This window comes from Camelus bactrianus, chromosome 2 (assembly GCF_048773025.1).
Source record: "Camelus bactrianus isolate YW-2024 breed Bactrian camel chromosome 2, ASM4877302v1, whole genome shotgun sequence".
Taxonomy (NCBI): domain Eukaryota; kingdom Metazoa; phylum Chordata; class Mammalia; order Artiodactyla; family Camelidae; genus Camelus; species Camelus bactrianus.
In genome coordinates this window covers 125,986,556-126,013,074 of record NC_133540.1, presented here as the reverse complement: position 1 = coordinate 126,013,074, position 26,519 = coordinate 125,986,556, and the positions used below count along the sequence as shown (strand labels likewise).

Here is a 26,519-nt window from a genome sequence, read left to right as displayed (position 1 = left end):
AAAACTCAGTATTTTAAGTCGTATTTAAAATTTTCATTGTGAACTACCTTAGTTTTAAATTCATTATTTCTGTAAATTAGTAACTACATTCAATTTTTGTATTTGTTTACTGGGAATCATACCCAAAAGCTTGATTAAAAATATAAAGTTAATTTAAAAAAATACACTGTTTCTATCCATCAGTGTGTTATCCAGCATATCAAAAGTGTGTCCATTTTACTGAAACATTGAATGTGAATATTTACATATTAATGGAGAGAGATTCTTTTAACAGCATAATTCCTGCCTCTTTTCTGAAATTGAATTCCCAATAAGTGACAAATTAAGAAACATATTCATATTCTGTTCATTTACTATAAAGTAAAGGTGGCTTCAAAAATCCTAAATAACCTTACAAAGATTCCTTTTTCATAGCATTATTTCCTTAAGGAAGCGGATACTACCCACCCTTCTCCCCCTCCCCTCCCCAATATATTCATGTGGGAGCTCCAGGCTACCATATTGGTGAGGATGGAGTGACTATACTTAGAGCCACTGTGATCAGCTGGTCATGGCAGTTGGCTAGATCCCAGAAGCCCAGGGGGTCAGGTAGCTGCCTTCTATGGATCTCTCTCTTGACTCACATTTAGCAAAATCAGGTTCAGCTGCAATTTAAGGAACCACTTCCCCACTCTCCACCCACCTCTTCCATGTGCCAGCATTGCCATTGGACTGTGTTGCTTTGTTATCTAATTTTTATTAAAATGAGAGTCATTCACCTGCTAATTCTTATCTAGGAATTGTTCTGTGCAAAGGTTGTGTGGTCCCCTTGCTGATGGCGGCCAGCTGCCAGTGTTCCCCCAGTGGGTCTATGAACCCTTCCCCCAGGGGGTCTATGACCCCCCTGTGCTGCCAGACCCTTTGACCTAACACTTCCTCATTTCAGGGTGCTGCTCCTGCTTTTTCTTTCTTGACCCTCAGCTGACATTAATAACACATATCTGTGATGTCTGAGCCAGACATCTGTTTTCATCTCCATGTATTCAAGCATCCCTTCTCCATATTTCTTTGGCTTCCCAAGTGAAATGAAATTCAATTGGGCCATCCTTTCATTCACTCTTTTTTTGTTTGTTTTGATTTTTTTGGTGAGGGGAGACAGGTAATTAGGTTTACTTATTTTTAGAGGAGGTGCTGGGGATTGAACCCAGGACCTTGTACATGCTAGGCATGTGCTCTACCCCTTGAGCTATACTGTCCTCCCCCAGTCATTCACTCTTGGACTTGACCTTTCTCCATGATGTTGTCAATGTAGGAGAGAAACTTGTGTGGATGCTAACAGTTCACGCATGCTTTTGTTGTTAACGAAGGGGCATCTGTCCTTGGTGAATTGACCATAGGTGTATTGTATTGCCTCTTAATCTCCTTTTTTGTTTTTTCATCGTAGACCTGTCAAGTTTCTTCAGTGTGTGAGAAATCCTGAGGATTCATCTTGCTCACTCAGGACGTGAGCCAATCAACACGGTGGATCCCTTGCAGTATATGTCAACATGCATGACTCAGGGGCCACGCTGGTGGAAACCAGAGGATTGGGGAGGATCCTCTGTCATAATATCTACACTGCAGATGGAAGCCTTTTCCTCCAAAGTCGTAAACTAACTTACATGATTGGTGTAGTTCTTATTTTGATCTCCTAATAGTCAAGAAAAAAATAATTGTTTTATAAAAATAGAATGGAGATTTTATAGTAAGTTATTTTATTTTAGTTTTCATATGATGCTTTCATGATGTTGATATGTTGGTAACATCCATTCTACTGAAGAATGACCACACTGAACCTCTCTTATTGGCAGGTCAAGAAAAGTAAATGCCTAGACTTTTCAGAAAAGGTTACATTTCTAAATGAATGATCTTGTCTCAGGATATATTTCTGTATCTTTCCTACAGATAAACTATGAATGCCATGGTAATGGGTCACTTTGGGAGAAGTGTTCTGTGGGATATAAGCTACCCATATACTTGGTGCTTTAACTCCAGCCTTTCCAACAGCACTATGAGTTAGACATTATCACCTCCCATTTGTTAATAATTTCCCTGGAGTCATACATTTAGTTCAAGGTAGAGAATGAATTTGAACTCAGCTTTATGCGACTCCAAAATTCATGTGCTCTCTCTTTCTAGACCTAGAACACCAAACTGACGGTGCCTTATGTTCTCTTCCAATAAATACATGTCGGATTTAATCAAATACAATAGGATCTGAAATATGATTATCCTTGGATGGCTTCAAAACCGATATATTTTTCCCTCCTCTTGCTCTTCCTTCTCATCATCTTATATATGTGTTAGGCAATTAAAATACGTATTTGTTTCTGATACTAGCAATTTGTTTCTCCCTTGGGTTTGTTTGTTTCTCCTTTGAATTTTTCTTGATTAGTCTTGATGGTCACTTTTATTACTCATGCAAAGAACCAACCTGTAGCTTTGTTGATTTTCTGTTTATTTGGGTTTTGCTTTTCTCTCTTTTTAGAGATCTAGAGATTCCTTCTCATTTCTTTGGGTTTTTTTATTCAGCTTCTTAAGGTGGAAGCTTAGATCGTTGATTTTTCAGCTCATCTTCTTTTCTTATATGTATGTTTTAGTACTGTAAATTTTTCTGAGTGCTGCTTTAGCTGCATCTCTTAGATTTTGATATGCCTGTTTTCATTATTATTTAGTTAAAATGTTTTCTAATTTAATGGTTATTTGGAACGTTGCTTAATTTTCAAGCATCTGGAGATTTTCTAGTCTTAACAAAAAATAGGTGCATTGAATGAAGAACTAATAAACTAATTTGAGATTCCTTCAGGGAACCCACTAGGTTTGTTGAAAACAGCACACATTTTGGGGTTAGACATTTCTAGATTCATAGTTTGGCATCACTCCGTGATCCTGAATGAAATGTCTAACCTCTCTGAACTTCAGCTTCTCTATCACTCAAATATGGATTATGAACTTACCCTTATCAAAGTGTGGTGAGAACTACAGGAGATGACAGAAACTGACAGTCTAGCACAGTGTCTCAAATGTAAGCAGTCGCTCAACCAGTGTTGCCACCTTCCTGCTGGCCCCTGGCTGACAATCTGGTGTCCTTCCGGGGCCCTTGCAGCTGCAGCCACTACAGTCCATCTGCAGATTCTTCACTAGCCCATTCTTCACTTAGGCACATCCTCACGGGATGCAGTCTCAGCTGGACATGAGGATGGATGCTTGGGACCAGTTCTGATTAGGATTCAGGCTTGCCCCAAGTTTCAGTAAACTCCATCTGCAGATTGTCTTCAGAAACAGGTCCCTGCTAATCCACTGGGTGGCCTGGCTGTTCTCCTCTCAAGGCTCTGCCTCGTTGTTGGGCTCCCGTGCTGATTTCTGGACCCTCTAATGTCCTTTCCTTGTTCACCAGGACACCCCTTGAAGTGGCTTCCCCGGGTCAGAAAAATTTTGTTCTTTATGTCCCCTTTCAAAGATGAAATGGACAGAGTTAAAATCAATCTGTGAGACTCTTCCCCCAACAAGATTCATTTGAGTGTTAGGGGTTACAGCTGATGGAGACCAAAGAGGATGTTGGTCCCAGGTTTTCACCCCACACTGCAGAGAGCCGTGGGCAGCCCTGGAGGTGGCCGGGGCCTGAGGTGCTGTTTTCTCCTGGCACCACCTGGTACCCTCATTGCCATGATGCTCCATCCCTGCCTCCACTCTCTCTGTAGTCCAATCTTGTACCTTTGCTGTTGACCATGTATCTCTAGCCCTAAGGACTTCCTGGCCTGCATCCATAAACGGATGTTCCTCAACCCTCTCATAAGTGACACCTCTACTAAATTATTGGTTGCTCATAAATCTCATATCTTACTCATAAATCTGCTGTTGCCAGTCTCCCCACTTCATTCTTGTTTGGGCTAGACAAATCCTCTTACCATCCCAATTTTTACTCACCATCATACTTACCTAAAGGGCACGGGAATGACTCAGAGCCTGACTTTCCTTTCTGAACTCCCACGGCTCAGTATTTTCCTTCTGCAATGGTTCATGACTTTATAATATGTGAAGCACACTCTCAAATACAGTTTTGAAATCACAGGCTGAATACTTGGAAGGACACACACATACCCCCCCACACATACTTTTGTGTTATAAAAAGCGGAGTCTTTTAATCCCCAATGGGTCTTTCTTTAGCTCTGCTTCACTGTTTGCATTGACCTGTTTGGTGCCACATCAGTGTCTCTTATGTGCCTGACAGACAAAGCCAAGCATATATAAAATATTTTGGCAAAACACATTCTTTCTTCGGCTTGACAGCTTTGTTGGAGATGAGCTCCACCCACAGCCACACATTCCCCGATAGAGGGGATGCAGCTGGGGCCACGTTGATTCATTTCCTGGAATCCCTTTCCCCCTTAAACCAGTTCCCAAGACTGTGACTTGAGTATCTCAGGTAGAAGCTGTACTGCACAGAACGACTCTGTTTTTGTGGGTTTTTAAAAGGCAAGTAGTTACATACATGGTTAAAAGTTATGTATGGCAAATTAAAATTGTATGAAGTAAAATGTTGAAGTCAGCCTAGAGTATGATACATCTTTAAAGGGTATTTTATAAATGCAGTGTTAATCTGACATTTCCCCACCATGTTTTAAAAATATTTAAGTGGTTAATTTATTTTTATTACCTTAGTCATCATTTTAATATACATATTTTTATCAGTCTATCAGGGACTCAGTAGCTGGGCGCTACCCGAGAGGCAGTGGTTAGCTGGCCCTCAGCTCACACACATAAATGCATAGAAGGGCTTGAATTGGTCCCTGACAGAGCATTTATCCTTGAACTTGATTCACATACGTTCACTTTGCCACTTTATCCTCTGATCAAAGTGCAAACAGCACAAGGTAGTGGAAACTGTGGGATTAAGAGACAAGTGATCCAGTGAACTGGTTCATTAACATCTGTGAATCTTCAGTTTGGAATCTATTTGTAACAAATATAAGTGAATTACACGAATAATAAATGATTAATAAAAGACTTTGTGGAATCATTATTTTAAAAACAATTGTGCCTGCAAATGTTGCTCGATCTCACTTGTGTGTAGAATCGAAAAGAGTCAAACTCATAGTAACAGCAAGTAGAATGGTGGTTACCAGGGCTTGGGGGGGTGGGCAGAATGGGGAGATACTGGTCAAAGGATGTTGTAAACTCTTAGTTATAAGATGGATAAGTTCTGGGGACCTAATGTACAGTATAATGAGTATAATTAATAATACTGGATTGTGTACTTGGAATCTGCTAAGATAGCAGATCTTAAGTGTTCTCACCACACACACACACACACACACACACACACACACACACACACACACACACAAAGGTAACTGTGAGATGATGAATGTGCTAATGAACGTAACGGTGATAATAATTTCACAATACATACATATACCAAAACATCACATTGTACATGTTAAGTATATATTTATTTGTCAATCATATCTCAGTAAAGCTGGAGGAAAAAACCTACAGAACCTTCAACAGTTATCTATGGGGTTGGGGGAAGACTTAAACAAGCCTGGAGATGCACTTCCAAAGGCAATACGTCTTCTCACCTACCCCACCCCAAGGTCAAGTGAATTGGGCAGCAAGAGAGAGGACGGGTCATCATCCTGGGTGTGACTCGTGGGTGGGGGAGGTGGATATAGATGCCCAGAGGAGTCTGAACTCACAGTCTGTTGAAGACCTGAAAATCCTCACCCATTTCTCTTTGTCCTTGGAGACGTTAAAGAAGGAATAGCGCTGTTTGCTTTCTAGGAAGAATCCCAGCTTTGAGAAACACATGATGACGCAACTTTGTTCTGTCAAGAAAACTCACTTGAGACCTCCCAGGAGTCTATTTGATGACATAGTGAAATGTGTGAGTCTTAATAAGAAACATAAATGTGAAACAACACTTAAAATCTTGATGCACTGTGCAGACCTGCAGGAAACTAACACATGTTGTACTTGACAACAGTCACATGTGTATCAGCCAGTGATCTCAGCTGCAACAGCTGATACAACTCTGGCTGGAAATACATTTTCTAGGGAATATCAATCAGAGGCTTCCAGGTTCTCCGGGGAGAGGGGGGCAGGAAAACAGTTTGGAAGCCATTTAATCAAGAACAACACCCCAAATCACTCCACAGACCAGTCAGGTAGAAAAGCTGTTCTTGCCCTAAGGAAACTGAGCTGTCACTTTGTCTCTCCCAAACATGACTACTGTTGTTTCTGGGAGCAGAAAAACCAAAGTGGATGGCACGTGGTGGAGGCACGTGGAGCGAGGCACCTGCCTCCTTGTCCCCCCAGCCTCACATTCATGATCTCACAGCTCCATCTGATGTCCAGGACCTGATTCTGTAAAATGCTTTGAACAGAGCTCAGTTTCTCTTCCTGTAAAACGGAGGTGGTGGCTGAGCTCACCTCTTTGGTTGGTTGAGCATTAAGCAAGATGACAGAGGTACAATTCTCAGAGTGGTGTCTAACACGTACAGCACTATCAAGGTTAGTTTTTTAAATAAAAAAAAAATGTTGGAACCTGTTTTTATTCTGGAGGAAATTGCTTGACAAATCTACCTGGTTTGGAAGCTGAGACCTGAGACACTGAGGGCCAGCTGAGAAGAGGCTAGGGAACGGCCCTCGTGCAACCAGCGGGTCCGCCACACTTTCTCTCATCCTAGATGAACCTTGAATGGTCTAGATGGGTGGCACTTGCCCACCTGAGAGGACTGGGCCAGGGATCCTCCTAAGACTCTCCCCTAAGAGCTGGCTCCCACCTGGACCTGGATCTCGACAAATGGGATCAACAGAACCACCGCCGCCCAATCTACAAATCAACATATGTAATTTTCACTTTTCAGGCCCACCCAGGGTTCAACAACTTCCGCTGCCACTGCCAATCCAAGCCCTGCTCTCCTGTCCACCCCCTACTCTGCTGGCAGGAAGGGTGGGCAGCTCTCCCCGGTGGGATAAAAGCAGAAGACAAAAGTGCTGGAAGGACAAGTTCCCTCCCAGGGTAATCAGGGAATGGAAAGAACATGGGAAAAGGGCAAGACTGGGAAGAAACAGGGTTCTTGAAGCTAACTGGAGCCTTCCGAGCAAGAACAAATCCCTTTGTGAAATCCCCCATCTCAGTCCCATGGAGTCGCATTCCAGGGAGTTTCCCAGAATGGATGGAATAATCAGATCCACGTTGACCGCAGGAGGAGAAGAGCCCTTTTGGAGCTCTCAGGCCCCTCTTAGTTGCTGGGAACCTCTGACTTTGTCTGGTCCCCGGGGCCATAGAAACCACAAGATTCTCCAGGGGCAGCCTGCGTCACCTAGAGCTGGGAGGATGGAAGCTCTGAGAAGTCTGTTAGGCGTCCGACCTGAGTCAGCTCTCTAGAACAGGTACGTGAGTTGTTGAGTCCGTGCTGGCAGATGGGGTTATTATAAGGACGTGCTGTTTCTGAAGTGTCACCTGTGACCATTAACATGCCAAATACTTTCCCAATAAAGCTAACAAGATGGACATTTCGGTAATAATGTATTATTATGGAAGACACGTTCATCAAAGTATCAGAACATTCTGGCTGCAGAGCAGAGACTCACCTCCTTCACATGACAAGTGATGACATGGAGTCCCTCTCCTGGGAGTCACAGAGGGCAGGTGCTGAGTTGTCGGCAGCAGCTTAGGAGTCAAGGTTTTCCTCACTCCATGTCTCCCTTTCACATCGCAAAGTCTGAGAACCCACAAACGGGAGGGGTGGAGGTTGCTGACTGTTGTCAAGTATCCATGATTTTCTTCTTCTTCTTTTTTAATAAATAGTATTTCCCCACCCTCTCCCCCAACCCCCACTTTAAATTGGGAACATGGTTTCCTGGCCACAGAATGGAGATGGGGGGGTGACAGCAAGTGATGAGTTTGACAAAGAGCAGGAAAGTGCTGGAACAGCGTGGCTGGGAACTGAGACAGCCGCTCCAACAGCTGGAGCGTGCGGCGTTCTTGAACTTAATTTTGGAATTTTGGAATCTTGGAATTAATTAGGGCTGAGCGCATGGCCCTGGAATGGTTGAAAAGCATAGCTGGGGCCCCAAGCTGGCCCTCCCTGGGATACAGAGATCAATTAGGTTGAGTCCTCACCTTGATTACTCATAGTCTAGAGGGAAAAAATAAAATGGCACATTCATTCATTCATTCATTCATTCATCATTCAGTAAGCTTTATTAAGTAACTTTTATCTATCAGTCATGCCACTAAAACCCACCTAATACCCCTCAGCTCTCCATCCACACCCTCAAAACACAGTTTGTAGTAATGGTCTGTTTACATGTCTATTTCCTCTCCCATCTCTAAGCTTTTAGAAGACAAGACACTCTTTTTCCTTATTTTAATTCCAATAACATTGTGCTTATTGGTTGAAATTTAAGTGTAACATGTTTAAAAACAAAATTAAATCGTAAACAATGAAGTAAAGCAGATCCTATAATCAATACATACAGCAGCAAGTTAACCCAACTGTATCTCTTATTGACAACTCAACCACTCAAACACAAGGAATTAATTCAAGTCTTGTCTGAACGTAATATCGGGACCGTGCACCTTTATTGGAGTATATTCTGAGGGCGAAAAAGCCACAAATAAATCTTGAACTTTAATCAGTAGGTTTGTATTGACATATTTTCTGTTTTGTAGGTTAAATCAAATGAGTACAAAGAATGAATATATAAATAGAAGATAAAAAACACTGTGGTGTTGGATGGCAATTGGAGGGATCACTGTGAACTCATACATATTTGCAGGTGCAAAATCATTTAGCTGTATTAGTATTTTGCCATATTTATCATATCTCTGAAGTCCTAATTCAGCAGTTGTTGAATGCTTACTATATTCCAGACCCTGTACTAAGCACTTTACATGACATATTTCATTTAATCCTCAACATTGCACTTTGCAACATGTCCAATTGTTATTAAAAAGACGAGAAACTTGCCCAAAGTAATGGTAGAGTTAGGTGTGGTCTGACACCAAATTATGCTTATAATCACAGAGATAAATAAGACACGTCTATCTTAGCCCCATCTTAAAGCACTACATTCACTTGTGACACTAAACCTGATCTGACCACTGAAATAAATCAACCTTATGGGGGAATACATTTGGAATCACCTAATTGGTCAACAAAAGTATTTGTGCTCATCTGCCATAAAGCATATTCTAAGGGGCCTGGGAGGTAAGAACTCAGGGTTTTAGACGCAGCTCTGCCAATCCCTGTTACATGACTTTGTGCAAGTACACCAGTCCTCTCTGGGTCTCTGTTTCCTCTTTCCTAAACTGAAGGAGCTGGAGGACACAAGGAGTCACAGACTCCAATGTCTGCAGGGGTTGACAGGTAACACAAATGGTAAAATGCCCCTGTGACCTGTGTCCTATCTATGGTGGCAATGACTGCCCACCTCCAGCCCCATGTTGGGGGGCAGAAGTGCAGGCTTGAGGTCACCTGCTTGTCCAACTTCTCAACAGAAGCCAGGAGTCCAGACTTAAGTGATATTTTACAAATCTTCAATTATATAATAATAATAATAATAATGATGATGATGATGATGATGATGATGATAATAATAATAATAATGATGATGATGATGATGATGATGATGATGATAATAATAATAATAATAATAATAATAATAATAATAATAATAAAACTTATGTGAGAAAAACAAACAAACCAGTATGCAGCCCTCAGGGCAACATTTTGTAACTTTTGGGGTCAGATAAACTCTGAAGTCCCTTCAAGGGGATTCTTTGTAGACAATAAAGTACTTCCTTCAGGTGTGAAGCAGTTGGTCCATGCCTTAAATGGTGATGCTCAAAGCTGATTACCTGGTTCAGCTTCTCAGAACTTTCCGAGGTTACATTAGGATAGTGGACAAGTGGACCTGCTTGGGCTGCCATCTTCTTACCTGTAGAATGAAGAGGCTGAAGGTCTCTGGGGAAGGGAGAATGAAGCTAATATCCATTGAATACCTGCTGTATGTCAGGGACTTGTCATGAATCATACTGTTTGTATTAGCTGGGATTCTCCAGAGAAAGAGAATATCAAAGAGAGAGAGAGAGACAGAGAATATCAAATGAGAGAGAGCAAGATTGAGATTTATTTTAAGGAACTGGCTTATGTGATTGTGAAGGCTAGCAAGTCCAGAATCTGCAGAGTGGGACAACAGGCTGGAGACCCAGGGCAGCTAATGGTGCAGTTTAAGTTTGAAGGTCATCTGCTGGCAGAATTCCTTCTCATTCAGGGGAGGTCAGTCTTCATTTCACTCAGGCCTTCAACTGATTCGATGAGGCTCACCCACATTATAAAGGGTAATCTGCTTTCCTCAAAGCCCACTGATTTAAAAGTTAATCTCATCTACTAGAAAAAACAAAACCCCACAAATACCCCCTCAGAACCATCAAGAATAGTGTTTGACCCTGGAAATAGACTCACAGACATAGGAAACAAACTGTGGTTACCAGGGGAGAAGATGGGGACGGGGTAGATTAGGAGTTTGGGATTAATAGATACACATTTCTATATATAAAACAGATAAACACGAGGACCTATTGTATAGCACAGGGAACTATATTCAATTTCTTGTAATGAGCTGTAATGGAAAAGAATCTGAAAAAAATACATATATGTATGTATGTGTGTAACTGAATCTTTTTGCTGAGCAAACAAAACTAACATTGTAAACTGACTATACTTCAATAAGAAATAAGAATTAAAAAAAAAAAAGAATGTCTGACTAAAACTCTGGACGTGGTGGCCCAGCTAAGTTGATGCATAAAACTAGCTATCATATCATTTCATTTTCACCATGATCCAATGAAGTAGATTACTGTCCCCATTTTACAGATGAGGAAGCTGAAGCTCTGGGAAGTTTGATGATTTATATAAAAAACAACTAGGGACAGAGCTGGCATTCAAACTCAAGTCTGTCTGACTCCAAAATTGATCTCTTCACCCCGTTCTATCATGATCCTAGACATTAATGCTACTGTTTGATAAAGGTAAGGTCTACATTTGATAGATTCCAGCATCAAGGGAACTGACTGCAGAACCCCGAGCTCCTACTTGGATCCCCATAAGCACTCTACGAGGGGACAGTGTCATCCCTATGTGGCCGGCTCCTTCCTGGGGTCAGGCAAGGCAGCGGCTTAATGAAGCAGAGAGTCATTTTTCTACACTTGGGTCTTTTTCAGGTTCTTCCTACATTCTATCCCTCAGTGCTTACTGGGCATTGTCTACATGCAGGACATGGTTCTTGGGGGCTGTGGATGCAGAAATGAGACAGACATGTCCTGAGGTTCAAGCTGCTGTGGGTCTGTTAGAGAATAAGGCAAGTGCAGCGCTGTGAAGGGAGCTGGGTGGGGACCCAGAGGGGAGAGACTTGGTTGTCGGTCCCTCCGACTCTGGGGTCCTAGTCCTTCCCTGGATTTTGTCTCCACAGCCTAGCACAATGCCTGCATACAGTAGATGTTGAATAAATGCTCAGTGAATGTCTGCATGGATGAGGGAGTAAATAGAAACTATCTACGTACATGTCTGTACCTCTATTAACACACTTACCTCCTTCAGGGCAGGAACAGTAGCTAAAAATGTGGGCTCACGACTTGGACCATCTGACTTTAAAGTCCAGCCACCCCTGTTTCTGACTCCGGGATATGATCCGTCCCAGGCTCAGTGCCTTCAGCTGTGAAATAGTGCTAAAAATAGGATTTACTACACTTAGCATGGTGTCAAAGGAGGTCATGAAATGAACGTGCTCAGTGGAACACCCAGCACAGAGTGAATGCTTTGTAAACAGTCACTATTTCATTTAAATAGTCCGCATTAATTTCCATCTTCCTGGCAACAGCAGGGCTCGATTAGTAATTGATGGTGATAAATGGGAGAATGAATTCATTTATCTTGGGCCACTGGGGCAGGGCGGCAGGCAGGTCCTCCCCTTTCTCTTCCTCTCTGGGTTGTTGCATCTCAGCTCACGGTTTTGCCCCCTTTAAATGTCTTGCAGCCCTTGAAACTTAGGAAACCAGTAGAATATGGAAGCTTGGTGCTGTGAGGCTGCAGACCCAGTAAACTTTCAAGGATCCTTTTCCCCATTAATTTTCACCTAGTCCCTAAATTATTTGCATCTCAAGTGAGTTGAGAGTGGATGGGGAATTAGTCTTCTTCAAAGCTACATAGATTCCCACCCTCCCTAATAAGGACAGCCTAGCTTTAGCAATTCTCTGACGAACACTCAGTGATGTCCTTGAAGATGGGGAGCGTTGCTAATTCCCCAAAGTCCTTGCGACACTCTTGTTTGTTCCCAGACCAGAGAAAATCAGAAACCTTGTTTAAGGGAACCAAATCTGCTGACTTCCCGCTTCCATCTCCTTCGTTACACAATGTTCTACAAATCAGATGGTAACACTCTGGATGTGACTTGGCGTAGTCACCGGAATGGCCAGACATAATGTGAAAGGTGTCGACTTATCTTTACATCTCACTCTTTATTTTGGCTTGGCAGAAACTCAGAAGCAACTGGAAAAGCTTACAGAAAAATATGTCTGCGTTTCAATTAACCTTTAGGTACCCTTGTTTGAATTCAGTCAAAAGTTTTTGCCAGAGAGATGTAATAAAATATACTTATTTGAGCCCCCCAAAAAGCAAAACAAATATATGTGGGGGGAATTAGTAATACATTCTCTATTATTAATAACACACAACATTATTCAGATAATATATAATGTATATTAGAGGGACCATATTATAGTAATCATATATAAATTATCAATATAACTATTATTAATGATATTTATCTAAAATATTTTGCCTACATTTTATTTACCTTACATCGCCTTCACTTACTTAGCCTTAGAGTGACATGATACTGAATTTTCTCTCTGAGTTGAAGACCAAATGTAGTCAGTTAATAACGTATTCCAAATTAACATGTGAAAGAAAAATAACGAATATAATCTTTGGATGACAAATTACAGATTGGACTGGTAGAGAATATCAGGGTGCTTAGGGTTTGGTTCAAACTCTCAAGTCGAGGCTCTGCCTTTCTTGATGATCATAATGTCTTTATTAAAGACTCAATGCTGGGAAAATTTCACTTTCCTTTTGTCATGTAATCTGAGGTCATCAGGGAAGTACCTAAAAGTCCCTTTTTCTCAGCTTCAAAATGCAGATGATTCAGAAAACACTCAGGCTATTTATCTCAGTACTAGAAAATTAATGACAACTCAGCATATCCCAAATTTTGAAATTTAATACAATTTCTGTTGGATTGACACATTTTATTTTTGTAGGTCTTGGGCTTTTCAGAGAGTAGAAAGAAGATTTGGGGGTTACTTTGTAATATAAAAATTACAGCAAACATTTATTGAAATCCTTGATGAAATGAAAATGTACTTATGTAAGGTTGATATGTAAGATAATTTTTAGAACTTTGTATCTAATTACAAAACAAAACTTGTGAAATATGCTACAAAGAAGATGACGAAATAAAAATCACTTCTAATTCCATTACCCAGAGATAATCGCCGATTTCGTGTTTTTGGTGTAATGCTGAATTGAATGCCTGGCCAAAAGTAAGTCCTCAAAAATTATTGGTTCATTGACTATATTCTCAAATCATTATTATTATGAATGCATGTATTTTTATATTTTTGAAACATTATAGTCATAGGATGTGAACTGTCTTGTAATCTTTCTGTTAACATGTGCCTCAAAATTACAAGCCAAAATGAGGTTTCTGTTTCAAAAGAGTGCCTTCAGAAACACTTTCCTGACTTAAAGCAAGTTGGTGGAAGATCTCTGAATCAGCTTAAGGCACGTGTGTGTTGTAGGTCAGGTTCTCTGGGAAGCAGACTCAGAAGGAGGAGATTTGAGAGTAGGAAGTTCATTGGGGTGCTCTTGGGATCAGCACTTCAGGAGGGGAGGCGAGAGAATCAGACGCGGGCAAAAAGAGAAATCAGGCCTCCATTCAGTCTCAGCAAAGACCTCAGCGGATCCCTAAGGGCGCTGGGATGGCCCTTCAGGTGGTCTGTCCCGGAGGCAAGGGCTGGAACATCGCACAGCCATTGGAGATTGTGACTTTGGGTCTCCTCACCAAGAGCAGTTCTGGAGGGGCTCAGCTGAGAGCCATTAGCTGCCAGCACTGCCAGCAGCTGGGAGAGCGAGTAGAGTCTGGAGCCGGCAGGGCATCTGAGCATCTGCTGGGCTGTGCCACCTACGCCAGGGGTGCTGGGGGTCCGTCTCAGCATTTCTTCCTTTATATGTTCTGTTTATTAATGCCCTCTGCAGTCTGTCAATATAGGCCAACAGGTGGGCTGTGAATAGGTTAGTATTTTTTTTCCCATTTAAATTGCTGTCTTCTATTCATTACTGTAGCCCAAATGCCACTGGCTCATTCTTTGAAATATCCTTTGTGAACCTGATTTTTATAAGCTACTTCACACCCAGTTTGCTAAGGAAAGTGATCACACTGGGCTGGAACAAACAGAAAAATGAGACATGACTTTAAAGGAATATGAATGACTGGCTCTAGAGTTCTAAAATTTGGATCCCCATGAAATTCTGAGAGCTTCTAGAAATCATTCTAGAATTATAAAGCACCATTGGCAAACATGTGCATTGTCCCAGGGTCCTCCAGTCACTCGGTTTGCTTTAAGTGGTCCTTCAGTCACTGTATCTGCTTTAGATGAATGGTCATAATTTAAGCAGATAAAAGTGAGAACCGGCGTTCATTTCACTGACTGTGGCTAATGTGAGAACACTTTTGGGTCCACCCATCCAACGGCTGCTTGGTTCTAAAGATTACCCAGTATTTGTTTTCCACTGTTCTCTTCAGATATGAATGTTGTCTCAGTAAATATTAAATAGGACTATGTTCAAGGAAATCTATTAAGTTTCAAGAGAACTCAGTTGAATGAGAAATGACAGAGGGCTGCAGGGTCTGGCAAAACTACAGCGATGATCAAAGAGGATTGAGAAGGTGAAAACCTGCTCCAAGTTGAGAGGCCACTCCTTTGGCCCCCATCCAAGCCACGTTATGAGATCAAAACGCTCATCTTCCAACAATAAGATGCGAACACTCACCCGTCAGGCAATCTCAGATCTACTGCAAGACATGATTTCCAGAAACCTGGAGGAAATTCTAGTTACTCCTTGGCTTGTATTCTGGAAACTAGCCAGGCTTCCTTTACAGATATTTGCATTTTTATTCCTTAATTTTATTTCCAGTCTAGGACATCAACGATCAATTATGAAACTAATAAATCATGTTAGCAAAAGTTTCCATTTCTCATTTCAAGCTGTCCCAGTGCTAAATATTGTGAGTTGTCACTTAGCAACAGGAATACAGCTTTCCTTTGATAACACCTGTGGGAATAATCAGCATTTCCTTGGAGTTTCTCTGGATATTTAGGACCACGAAAAATCCCAAAGGCTGTGTCATACCTCAGCAACCGATTCTAAGTGAACGTCTGGATGGTCCTCACAGCACAAAGTAGAGTGTACATTTTGGTGGATTTCCAGTTAATTTGGTTAATTTGCTAGCCTACACAAAAATCTGATTTTTCAGCAAGTCATCTGACCTAGAGTTTACCAATTAGAAGGGTGATATTTTATCCTTCATCTGCCTCAATTCTTTTTCTGTTTCTCGACCAGGGTCTTCTTTCTTGGAGCCTTTAAGCCCTCAAACATGTTCATTAGGGAAAATCCAGGAACTTCAGAGAAGCACTCAGGAGAAATGCCACCCATAGTGTCACAATTCAAGGACTACAGTTCAGTATGTGTCCTTCTGATCATTTTTCTTTTTTGAATGAAGGGGGAAAAAAGTAAACCTTTCTTTTCTTTAGAAACTAGCTACTCATCTCTAACAATTTTGAAAAATCTAGAAATAGATAACAATGAAAATAAAACTCACTTATAAACTTACCCCTGTGGATTTCTAGTATTGTTTCTATGACATTTTATTGGCTTTAAATGGTTGAAGTCACGTTGTAGACATAACTTCCTGACTTGATTTTTCCCTTCAGTTTTAATTTTTATCAGATTTTGTAGATGCACATAGAGTCAAAATGTTTTTAAAAACTTGTAAAAAAAAAATCAGTCTCTTGACTTCACCAACCCCCTGTCCTCTGCTCCAGAAGTAAACTTTTTCAACCCTTTGCTGTATCTTACAATGGATGGTGTCTTAAATTTGATGAATTTAGGTATATATCAAAAGACTTTATTAAAGAGTTACTCAATATTCTTGACTCAGATATGTTACTTCTAGTAAAAAATTGGAAACATAAGCATAGATCAAATAGACAAATAGGGCATGGAACCCTCCTGTTAAAAGATTCATTTATGTAGCCATAAAAATTAGCTTTAGGAAGATTTTTCAATAATTTGGAAAAGTCTTATATTGCCGTATTGACAGATATAAAGTGGGCTAGACATCTGATAAAAGATGAGGGCTGGAACACAAGCGTTTACTTTTGCTGACTTCCAAAACCACACCAAATAAGAGTAAGTGAGACATAGAGAGAGACATAAACCTTTCAGGATAAAGACTTTGGGAGGAGAGTGAATGGCAACTACATTTTGGAAGGTGTAAAACAATTGATTGAGTGGATGTGGCAAATCAAAGGAGCTAAATCTAAGCACAGAAGGAGGCCAAAATAATTCAGTTTTACACTGATTATTATGGGTTCAATTGTATCTGCTCCTACCTCCAAATTCATGTGTTGAAGTCCTAACCCCCAGTACCTCAAAATGTGACTGTATTTAAAAGGTAATTAAGTCAAAGTGAGGTCATGAGGGTGGGCCTTAACTTATTATGGTTATAATGGCTTATAATGGATTAATATAATGGATGATCATGGTTATAATGGATTAATATGGTTATGGCCCATTCAATATGGGCCTTAGTCCAGAAAGGACTGGTATCTTTATAAGAAGAGTTGAGGACACAGACACACACGTGAAAGACACAGAGAGACGAGAGCCACCTACAAGCTAGGACGGAGGCCTCAGAGGAAACCCACCTTGCTGACACCTTGTTCTTAGATTTCTAGGCTTGAAAATTGTGAGAAGTTTCTGTTGTTTAAGCCACCTGGGCTGTGGCACTTCGTTATGGCAGCCCTAGTCAAATACTACACTGCAAGTCCCTTAAAAGGAACTGGAAAAACTGATGCCTCTGGAAGTGAAGGGAGGGTGATATGTAAGACTAGAGGATTCCTTACATTTTTGTATAAAAAGTAGTTGAAATCTTCGTGTCCACTCCTTGAATTCATCCCTCTCCACCCTGAGAGATAATTGGAGGTTTCTTTTCTTTTCTTTTCTTCTTCTTCTTTTTTAAATTGAAGTACAGTTGACTTACAATACTATGTTAGTTTTAGGTGTATGGCAAAGTGGTTCAGTATTTTTACAGATTATATTCCATTAAAAGTAATTACAAGGTAATAGTTGTAATTTCCTGTGCTATACAATATATCCTGTTGCTTATCTATTTTGTATGTAGTAGTTTGTATCTCTTAATCTCATATCCCTAATTTGCCCCTACCCTTCCCCTCCCTTATGATAGTCATTAGTTTGTTTTCTATATCTGTGAGTCTGTCTCTGTTTTGCATATGCATTCATTGTATTATTTTTTAGATTCCACATATAAGTGATATACAGTATTTGTCTTTCTCTGTCTGATTTATTTCACTAAACATAATATTCTCTAGGTCCATCCACATTGCTGCAAATGGCAGCATTTCATTCTTTTTATGACTGAATATTATTCATATATATATATATATATACACACACACCACATCTTTTTTATCCAGTCATCTGTTGATGGGCATTTGGGTTGCTTCCATGTCTTGGCTATTGTAAGTAGTGCTGCTGTGAACATTGGAGTGCATGTATCTTTTCAAATTAGTGTTTTTGTTTTTTCTAGATGTATACCCAGGAGGGAACTGCTGGGTCATATGGTAGTTCTATTTTTAGTTTTTTGAGGAATGGAGGTTTACTTTCTTAGAGGATAAAATAGGATTTCTAGACTGGTGGCAATGGTCAAATAAAAAAGTGGTGGTACAGTACAAAAAACAAAATGAAGGAGTAAGTAGCATTTACATTATGGATGCTGAAACATTCACAGATACTAGCGGTTAAGAGTTCAACAGTTTGGGGGAAACACAATTCAACCCATAACATGCATGTAATTGTTACCATTTTTTCACAGCACTTACTTTGGATCAAGGACCATCCTATGCACTGTACAATCTCATCTTTTCAAGTTGTGCCAAAATTTAAGAAAATCTAACATAGAAGTCTCAGCTTCTAGGGTAGAAAATGACCATACAGTGATTCATCACCTTAAAAACGATTCAAGCTCTATTAATAAACCTGCTGCTGATTTTCTCTAAATGGAATCTTGTATTTCATTAAAATGTGATTTGATTTACACAGGTTTTGTTTATATAAAACTTCTAAAAGACTGATTCAATTGTAAAAAGTAAGGCCCACTTATACTGAATCTAATGATTATAGTTTGAAATACTATCAGGAAGCACATTCCCCTTTGCTGACTTCTGAGAAATTAAATTGAAATATGTTTCATCAAGTAATTAAACAGCAGAGTGAGTCAGTAGATAGCTGAGACCTGAGTTGTGTGGTACCAACTAAACATGCTCGTGCTTTGAAGCCTATCATTCAATAATTAAAATCTTTAAGTTCAAGTTCTGTATGCAAGTAGAGGGAGTGTGAGGAGGAAGAATAAGAATTACATCATCAATTTGGGAAAGCCTGGACTTGTGTTCTAATCTCAGCTCTGCGATTCACTCTTTTTGTGACTTTGAGTAAGGTAATTAACTCATCTGAGCCTTGGTTTCCTCAAAATTTAGTGGCTTTGAACAATACTCATTTTATGGTCACAATTCTAAGCAGCGTCCAGCTGGGACAGCTCTTCCCTGCCCCATGTGGTCTCAGTGTGGCTCTCCTGGGACCTGAGGATTCAAGATGGCCTCCCTCACATGTCTGGTGCCTTAGCTGGAATGGCTTGAATGGCTGGGGACCAGCTAAGATTACTGGGCTTCACTCTTCTTGTGTAGACAGAAACCACTCATACATCTGGAACCTGGATTCTCTTTCGTGTGCTCTCTTCTGTCCTTATAGATAGCCTGGACTTCCTTCCATGGTGGGTTGGATTCCCCTTTGAGTAGAAGAAGAGCCTATGTGGCTCCTTGGGGTCTAGGCTTAGAAATCCCAGGATATCACATTGGCTGCATTCTGTTGGTCAAACCGAGTCACAAGGCCAGCTCCGGTTTCAGGGCTGGGGAAACTGACTCCTCTCTTGATGGGAAGAGGGACATGGTGATCACTCTGCAGACAATCTACCACAAAAAAACAACAAGGAAAGTCAGCCTTTGCCAAACTTCTCTACCAATTTGTCTTCTCTCAGTGTTAGTAGAAGTTAAAAATGGAAGAGCATGCTGGACAATTTTGGGAGAGGGCAGGAAGAAAGGAAGAAGGGAGAGAAAGGGGATAGTGAAAGAAAAAGGAATGAAATGGGACTGAAAAATCTTTCTGACACACTTGAACACATTTAACCTGGGGTTGCAAACACAGAGTCAGAGCAACCTCTTGTTAATCCTGTACCCACCACAGAGAGAATTCATCAACCACAAAACTTTCTAATGAAGTCCTTTCATGTCCTTACCATTCTTCTCAAGACAAGTCTCTAGGCAACCATTACTAATCTAACAGTTTGAAAAAGAGAAGGAAACTGTCTGCCTCACTGGATCATCTTCTGAGCGGTAGGAGAGATGTGGATATTTTGAGTATACACCACAGGTTGAGCCTGACATATCCTGCCTTCTCCTGTTGAGGCCACTGCTTTAGCCCCTTAGTTTGGCAGAGCTGAGGACCCTCAGTAAGGTGGTTTTCTAACAGGATTGTATTTGGTTCCCACAACTCAGGTGAAAGGTAAGGAAATTGAGAAGTTGAACAATCTGCTCACATTCCACAATGGGATAGTGGTGGCCCCGGTGAATCCCCTTCTACTGCCCGTTCAAACACTCAGAATCATAGACCCTGGAAGCTAAAATGATGCCATCAGGTCTAAGCAATTTGTTTCATGGATTAGGAAACAGAGGCCCAGAAAATTAAAGGTCTTTCCAATGCTCATGTCCGATAGCAGAAGTTAATCTCAGGGCTAGAGGCCAAGGCTCTTAATTCCTAGGGAACCGCCCTTTACCTCAGTTTCAGCAGAGCTAAACAATGCAACTTGGCTGACTTCAAACTTTTGGCTCATCCATTTGGCTGATCTATGCTTTGAAATGAAGTGGGGAAGGAGGTGGTTTCTTACAAATTCTGATTCACAGCCTGAAGCATTTCCTGTACCTTCATTTTGTTATAAAAGTTACAGACTTGGGTTAGGTTTAAAATTTACCTGTCTGAACAGGATGCTAAAGATGTGAAATATGCTGCTCTGACAGATTTTGTTATTGCCTTTGACTGAGTATTTTCATAGGAGGCATTTCATACAAGATGCTGAGACATTTTATTAAGAGAGAAATGCTTGAAAAATCTGATGAGTTATTGATGGATAAACCTAACCTCACTAACTTCTTGAATTTGTCTAGTAGATGCACAGCCTCTCAACAGAGAGACTTTCAGAGCTGGACCTTGTGACTTAAGGACAGTGAGACAAGGTGGGGTTGTCATTTTTTGAGAAATGCTGGGAGCCAGGTGCTCACCTGTATCCACTCAGCCTCTACAAAGGCTATGTGAGATGAGCCCCAGTTATGGATAAGGAAGCTGAGACCCAGAGAGGTTTTCCATCAACCAACATCTGTACCCACACACTCTACCACCTCAGCCACCATCACATATGATACTGGAAGCCAATCACTTTGTGACCAGCTCCTACACCTCTTGCCCGTCCAAGCACATTTTCCCAGAAATTCCTCTCTGTTCTCTATAACATCAGCTTTTTTTTTTTTGATTTTCATTATTCTCTTCAGCACACGAGCATACAGTTAGTTTTCCCACTTAACAAAACAGACATACAAACAGAAAAATACTTCTTTTCTACCTGTGTTGATGATCTCATGTCTCAGCTCCCTTTAGCAGCAAAATTCCATGGAAGAATTGATGACACTTACTGATTCCCAGTCTTTCCTTCCATTCTCTTTTGAACTTATCCCCTCTGCTTTTTGGCCCATCACTCTACCAAGAGAGCTCTTGCCAATTTCATGATGACCTCTACGTTGCCAAATCCACCGGTCCTTCTTCAGTGTTCACCTTCCTTGGCATTTGACTCGGTTGATCACAGCATCCTCAGTAATATACCTTCTTCGTGTGTCTTCCAGGATACCACACGCTCTTGGTTTATGTCCTGCCTCATTGCCCATTCCTTCCTTGTCTCTTGCTGCTTCCTGTTTTTCATCCAGAGCTCTTCATGTTGGAAACCCAGGTCTCAGTCCTTGGACTCCATCCACTCCTTTGCTTGCTTCTAATCTCATGGCTTTAAATACCATCCACGCACTGATGACTCCCACAATTATCTCTCCTTTCCAGACCTCTTTACCAAACTCCAGACTCAAATATTCAACTCTCTGTTGAAATCTCCAATTGGCTATTTAAGACCTATCTCAAATTTAACACAACTGAGGGGACTAATCTCCATCCACACCCCCCATTGTCCCAAAAGCCCTGCTCAATTCTCAGGCTTCACCCATCTCAGTTGGTACTTTCTCCTTTCAGTTAGTCAGTCCAAGATCCTTGGAGTTGTCCTTAGCTTTCTCTTTATATCCCACACTCACACCAGAGAATGCATTCATTGTACTTTCAAAATATATCTAGAATTTGCACATAAATTGGCATTTTTCATCTTATCCCTGTGATCCAAGATATGCTCACTTCTTATCTGGATTCTGGCAACAGTCTCCTACCCAGTCCCTGCTTTTGCAGCTTGTAGTATATTTTCCATAAAGTAGTCTAAGTTGTCCCCTTAAAACACAAATCATAGCTGGACACTCTTCTGCTCAAAATTCTCCAATAGCTCCTTCTCTCTCTCGAGCAAAAGCCCGATGGGTCTCAAGGCCCGATGATCTCTCAGACCTTGTCCCTTATTTCTCCTCCACCTTGGTCCCTCCTCCGGCCTCACTGGCCTCCTTGATTCCCCAGCACACCAGGCCCACCCCTGCCTCAGGGCATTGCACCAGCTCTTCCCCCTGCCTGAAATCCTCTTCCCCAGTTAAGTCCTTCCCTTTCTTCAAGATTTTCCTCAAATGTCACTTCCCAATGAGAACAATCAGAACAATATAATTTGCTTATTTTGTTTATATATTTATTATTTTTAATGAGTGAAAAGTGGTATTTCATTGCTGCCTGAGAAAGATGATGACTGGGGTTGACCATCTTAATCACATGGATCCGGCTCTAAAGAATAATTCATGTGTCCCAACTTCCTGTGCAGCTTTGTCTCCAAAAGCCCAAGTCTGGGTTCTCCCCAGGCATCTCTCTGTCTTTCTACCTCTGACACCTTCATGCCTTTGTCTCTCCCTGCATTTCCTCTGCCCTCTCTCATCCATCTTATTCTTTCTATCTCTGTATTTATCCTTTTGTGTCTTTCTCTGTCTCCCTGTCCTTCACCTTTGCATCGGGCCCTCTGCTCCAGACCTAGGTATGGGGCCAACTTTCTTGTCCTAGCCAGCACTTCCAACCAGAACTTCCAGTTCCTACTGGACAAAGAATCCCATTTTGAAGCCAACCCAGGGTGGGGCCCTCAGGAATCTTCCAGCTCCAGCTTTACTTCTTTAAAAAGCACATTTATGGCCCATGGTTCATGTCAAGACTCTCGTCTAAGCACTTCCAAATATTAACATGTTTAACCCTCCTTTATGAGGCAGGTGCTATTGATAGCACCATTTTACAAATGGGACACTGAGGCACAGAGTGGCCATGTCACTTGAATGCAGGCAGTCTGGCTCCAGAGCCTCAGCTCTGAACCACTAGGAACACAGTCTCTTTTTCTAGTCCTTACTCCTCCTTTCGCTAACCCAGCCCTGATCTATGAGACAGTACACCTGGATTTGGTCTAGCTGGCGTGTGACTTTCAGCAGCTCACTGACTCTCTGGGCTCCAGGTGCCCTATCTATCAAGTGAGGGGGTGGAAGGCACCCAACCCTTGGTGGGTCCATGACCTCATTTCAATAAGAGTCAGCCAATCCTAAGCCCCAATATCAGTGTTCACCTAGTACTCACCCCTCAGCAAATGCCAAAGCCAGCCACCCTGACCCCAGGTTCCAGCCCTTCCCAAGTGAGAAAGGCTTTTTCTGGAAATATGGACCCAGGCCACAAGAGGTCACAGGTACCCTGACTTCCCACACAAGTCTGTCACCTCCCTTAACCCAGCATCTTCCCTCCTGCCACTCAGGCCTAAACCCAACTCTACTCAGAAAGAGGACTCAGTCCTCACTCTGGGTCCAGCCCTGGAAGGTGGGATATTTCCAAGATGGGGAAGAACAGTGGCCATTCTGTCACCTTGAGAGACACTCACAGCTATGAGCCAGCCCACCCCCACCAAACCCTACCCCAGTGCAGACATTCAATTGCACATTTAGTCCTCATTATCAACGTCAACCCACAACACCATCTCCACTGTATTTCAACACCTCCCCATCCAAATACTCACTCTTGGCTCCTTCTACAGCCCCAACCCAATAAAGCCCTATTAGCAACCTTATCCCCAGGTCTCTCCCATCTCCAACTCAATCCTATCACCCAAAACCATCCAACACTATCCTCACCCCATGTTGATTGTCTTTCCCAAACTCACTTGCATTCTCAGTGCTGTCATCAGACTCCCCCTCCTCAATTTGCTGCTTTTAATGCCTATTATTTATTGTCAAATTTGATTGAACCAGAGAGGGATGAGGTTCCTTGGACATGGTCCAGGATCAGGACAACAGAAGCATTACCTGTTCAATAAAATTTACCAATTGGAATTACACTCTAATTATCACTGGAGATGCTCAGGAGAGAAAGGGTGAGAGTCCTGGAACATGAGAAAAGGGGAGATGGAGATGGTCTCATGAGACATTTACTCCAACAATGTGAAGGCAGGATGTGTGCTCTCTGTTGTATGAACACATATATGGACAACTATGTGCATATGGACACACAAAATCCTCTCCCTTTCTTATATAAAAAGTAACATACTGTATATAGTTTAGCACTTTGTTTTTTCCATTGAACAACACATACTGGAGATCTCTCCATATTAATGCACACAGATAGTCCTCATCACTTTTAATGGCTACATAATACTCCATCATGTAGCTATCTCCCAGCTTATCCAGCCAGTCCCCTATTGCTAAGCATTTGGATTATTTTTAGTCCTTTGCCTTTTCAGACACTCCATGGTGAATTACCTTGCACATACAGCATTTCTTACTTATGCAGGTGTAGTTGGACAGATTCCTAGGAGCACAATCACTGGATCAAAGATAAAGGCATCTGTACTCTTGCCAAATACCAACTGATTCTCTTCCACAGGGATCATCCCATTCTGCATTATCAGCCTTTCTTTTTATTATTTTTATTTTTAAAAAATTTTTGCATTCTTTTTAATTTTTATTTATTTATTTTTAAACATTTTTTATTGAGTTATAGTCATTTTACAATGTTGTGTCAAATTCCAGTGTAGAGCATAATTTTTCAGTTATACATGAACATACATATATTCACTGTCATATTTTTTTTTCTCTGTGAGCTACCACAAGATCTTGTATATATTTCCCTGTGCTATACAGTATAATCTTGTTTATCTATTCTACATTTTAAAACCCCAATCTGTCCCTTCCCATTCCCCCATCCCCTTGGCACCCACAAGTTTGTATTCTATGTCTATGAGTCTGTTTCTGTTTTGTATTTATGGTTTTTGTTTGTTTGTTTGTTTTTTTAGATTCCACAAAAAAGTGATACCCTATGGTATTTTTCTTTCTCTTTCTGGCTTACCTCACTTAGAATGACATTCTCCAGGAACATCCATGTCGCTGCAAATGGCATTATGTTGTTGGTTTTGATGGCTGAATAGTATTCCATTGTATAAATATACCACTTCTTCTTTATCCAGTCATCTGTTGATGGACATTTAGTCTGTTTCTATGTCTTGGCTATTGTAAATAATGCTGCTATGAACACTGGGGTGCAGGTGTCTTTTTGAAGTAGGGTTCCTTCTGGATATATGCCCAGGAGCAGGATTCCTGGGTCATATGGTAAGTCTATTCCTAGTCTTTTGAGGAATCTCCATACTGTTTTCCATAGTGGCTGCACCAAACTGCATTCCCACCAGCAGTGTAAGAGGTTCTCTTTTCTCCACAGCCTCTCCAGCATTTGTCATTTGTGGACTTTTGAATGATGGCCATTCTGACTGGTGTGAGGTGATACCTCACTGTAGTTTTGATTTGCATTTCTCTGATAATTAGTGATATTGAGCATTTTTTCATGTGCCTATTGATCATTTGTATGTCTTCCTTGGAGAATTGCTTGTTTAGGTCTTCTGCCCATTTTTGGATGGGGTTGTTTGTTTTTTTTCTTATTAAGTCACATGAGCTGCTTATATATTCTGGAGATCAAGCCTTTGTTGGTTTTATTTGCAAAAATCTTCTCCCATTCCGTAGGTTGTCATTTTGTTTTACTTATGGTTTCCTTTGCTGTGCAGAAGCAGCCTTTCTTTTTAAAACAGATTTATGTGTTTTAAAAAAGTGGCTCGTTTTAGAAAGTTTTTTTTTAAGTGAATCATAGTTACAAAAGGACATAAATTGTGAGGAGCTGTGTAGAGAATGTGAAGGGGTTAACTGTGGACACCAAAATGCTAACAGGTCAGTGATATGATTGGATAATCAGTCATAGTATGAATCATTATTTTTATACAGTTAATTAACTGTAGGTTGAATGTGACCTAGTCCCCCACACTGAGGTCTGGGGTCTTCTCCACGAATTCCTTAATTGTCAGGACTTTGTGTTGGGTCTTGTTAGCAGTCTGCTCTGCCCTTGACCCTGTCTGCCAAGTCACCTGTGAAATGGACACTAATGATACCTTTGTACATGGAATTTAAATGACCTTTTCTAACGTGGGAACTCCCACTAATAACAGCAAAAACAATCCTTTGTACAGTGGTGTGTGTTTCCAAGCACACACTGACACATAGCACCACTTATAATGATGGCAAATATTTCTCTAGGGCACACTTTGTGCCGAACACTGTTCTAAGCGCTTTATTGGTGTAAACTCATTTAAACCTCAGAAGAACTCTATAAAGAAAATACAGTTATAAATATGTCTCATTTCATTTGAGAAAGCTAAGGCAAAATTGGGTTAAAAATGAGTTTGAACAATTTGCTCCCTGTCTTAGGAGTACTGAACAACAGACTTGGAATCTGAATACAGTCAGTCCTGTGAACCGCAGTGGTCCGGTGCAGCAG

The 26,519-nt window shown here is 41.1% G+C and overlaps 1 protein-coding gene across 1 annotated transcript in view; it reads left to right on the top strand.

Moving 5' to 3' along the window:
* CD38 (CD38 molecule) overlaps window positions 1-5,025 on the top strand; it is a 48,238-nt gene extending 43,213 nt beyond the window's left edge. The window contains exon 9 of the mRNA XM_010973005.3: window positions 1,424-5,025. Coding sequence (XP_010971307.2) covers window positions 1,424-1,487 — 64 coding nt within the window. The 3' untranslated portion in view covers window positions 1,488-5,025. The remainder of the gene's footprint in view (window positions 1-1,423) is intronic.
* Window positions 5,026-26,519: the final 21,494 nt, after the last annotated feature.